The sequence below is a fragment of the Cariama cristata genome, unplaced genomic scaffold (genome assembly GCF_000690535.1).
Source record: "Cariama cristata isolate BGI_N322 unplaced genomic scaffold, ASM69053v1 scaffold21837, whole genome shotgun sequence".
Classification (NCBI taxonomy): domain Eukaryota; kingdom Metazoa; phylum Chordata; class Aves; order Cariamiformes; family Cariamidae; genus Cariama; species Cariama cristata.
The window spans coordinates 44,412-47,184 of NW_009626388.1; the positions used below are offsets into that span (position 1 = coordinate 44,412).

General features: G+C 35.2%; 1 protein-coding gene across 1 annotated transcript in view; it reads left to right on the forward strand.

The window, feature by feature from the left end:
- Nucleotides 1-2,391, forward strand: part of PLS1 (plastin 1) — a 24,023-nt gene extending 21,632 nt beyond the window's left edge. Inside the window, exons 14-15 of the mRNA XM_009704022.1 lie at nt 1,681-1,805; nt 2,256-2,391. Coding sequence (XP_009702324.1) covers nt 1,681-1,805; nt 2,256-2,391 — 261 coding nt within the window. The remainder of the gene's footprint in view (nt 1-1,680; nt 1,806-2,255) is intronic.
- Nucleotides 2,392-2,773: the final 382 nt, after the last annotated feature.

A 2,773-nucleotide genomic window follows, 5' to 3' on the forward strand; every position in this document is an offset into this window, starting at 1 on the left:
TTTAATAACAGCTGGTCAAAAAGATGGGCTTGTGTGTAAGAGAGCCAGGAGAGGGAGCCCTGTGCAGCAGACCTGTACAAAACAGAGGCTTTTCCTATTCAGGAAATATGAACAAATTGATGAAGGAAGCTTTCCTTTTGCATTTTTTTTAAGTGTTAAACATGAAAGTCAAGTCATATGTATGTCAGGTGTGTCATGCTGTGTGAATCTCGTTCTTGAGAAATGGTAGATTAATAATTGCACTTGCATGCAAATGTAACAGTCTTATACAGGTTCATTGTATACTCTGAAACAGTTATCTCTGTGGTTCACAACAGAAATATAAGAACAGAGCAAGTTAAATATTTGAGAGCTCACTGTGTTACGAAATTGAACTAGGTAAGCGTTAGCCAAAAGGTAATATTGAATAATTTTATAGAACAAAATAGTTCATTTAGGCCTAAGTTACCTTTTAGAGTCTTCACCTTCTTCAAAAGGATTGCTGCTTCTCTTATTTCTACATAAATTGTAATAATGGCAGTATAAATAAGTTGAAAGTATGAGGAGAATCTGTCCCAACATCTTGCTTTTGGTATGCATGTGGTTTCTGGGGGGCATTGACTGTGTTTTTAAGGTAGTTCAACTGATGGTAGACCAATAAAGATAAGGAGCTATTGATGTAAAGTGACGTGACTCAGTATACCTTTTTTACCACTGATTTTTGACAACGTTCACATATATATTGTCTTTCACAATTTGAATTTTTGTCTGTATTTTGGGGTTACTGCAGCAAGCAGATTGTGTAGCAGAGAAAGCAGAGATCATTGATATTTATTGTGGACTATGAAAGCGAAGTTCTATTGAATTGCCATTGGTTCAAACAGTGCAAATCACAAAAGTGTGGGTTTTGGCATATGTTCTTGGGGAGATACTCCATGTATTCGATGTCTTCAAGCAGATTTATGTTACGTTTTTAAATGTATAGTTAATGTGGCGACTGTATGGGACTTCACTGAATTTGAAATCCTAGTTCTGAGCTGGTGGGGAAGGCAGCCGTGTCATGCAACTCATGTGCTGAGCACCTGCAGGAACAGAGCCAGTTCTGGCTCTCACTGGCACTGTCTGCTGGCTGTTGGTTTGGCATCATTGGCTGCTTATCTGCCCTAACAGTTGGGGAGAAATAAGTGCAGCAATAGCACTTGCTGTTTTAAGAATAGAAGAAAACACATGTCCATGTATTAAATACAAAACACAGACTGCTAGCTGAGAATACCATCTGAGTTGAAAAATTATAGAAAGAGTGAGTTATACACTACTGCAGAAAATAGTTCCATTACAAGAAAAGGAGAAAAACAAAAGTAGGTGGGGAATGTAAATACCTTTTTGTTGTCTTGAAAGTCTGGGCCTTGGACTTCTTACGAAGTTCCCTTCCTTAGGGAAGAGGGGGAATTTCTTTCATTAAATGAATTTAAACCATTTGTGTAATATTAATAATAATATCAACACTGACTGTGAACCTTATTTTGGTTGTGGAAAAGAACATTAGACCTCATAAAGGTGGGGAAAACCTTCACACAATTAACAAAACATGCTGCTGTCTTTCAAAAGGTATGTAAGATGTACTGTAGGGTTTTTTGCATTGTGAAGACAGAATAATCAAAGCAAATTGCTTATACTAATCTTTTGATTCCTTTCTTTTAGGATAAATCAATTAGCACTAGTTTACCTGTCCTAGATTTAATAGATGCCATTGCACCAAAAGCAGTTCGTCCAGAAATGGTCAAGAGAGAAGATCTTTCATACCAAGACAAATTGAATAATGCTAAGTAAGTTTTAAATGAATGCTTTGTATTTTCCTAAAGTGCAGGAAATGCATGAATTTATGGTGTAATGAATGATTTACTGATTTGTTGAGAGAGACTACAGTAATATTAGGTGATTTTTTTCAAACTAAATATGTTATAAATTCCAATATACTAGAGCTATTTTTCTAACATATTTAGAATATGAACTCAAATTCATGGCCGATATGACCTACCACCACTGCACTGCAGTTGGCTTAATAGCCTGCCATAACCCATGTTGTTTCTGACAAAAATAAATGCTTTGATAACCAGTAGCAAAATGCCAATACAGATACATGCGTTCTTCACAATAATATCCATTTTGTCGTAGAGTGTAAGTAATGACTGAACAGGTGTATCCTGCTATTAAAAACTGTTGTGATTCTTGGCACGCTAGTAGATGAAAATAACTATTTTCTCTTGTTTTCCAAGGTACGCCATTTCGGTTGCTCGAAAAATTGGTGCTCGTATATATGCTCTCCCAGATGATCTGGTTGAAGTGAAGCCAAAAATGGTGATGACAGTGTTTGCATGTTTGATGGGAAGAGGACTGAACAAAATAAAATAATAAAGACATGTAATATAACTTTCTGCCACGTTAAGCATGATGAATGCCTCACAGTTTACAGAGTTCTAAAGCTTAGTATAAGACAAGAAAATTTGTATGCACAAATATACTAATTACATTTTAATAATGTGTTTATTAGTTAAAATTTTATTCAATTTCATAACACATTGATTATTTATGCGTAATGTTGTTTTCAGAACATGTCCGTTACCAAATTAACATCACAGATTTGTATTGCTTTAAAAAAACCCCCACACTGTATTGATCAAGCTTCATTTGTATTAGTTTCCATAGTATGTAAAATAATGCGGATTCTTACAATATGTTATTTCAGGACCTATTATGAAACACTGTTTGATTTTTGTCGGTGTAACTTACAGGT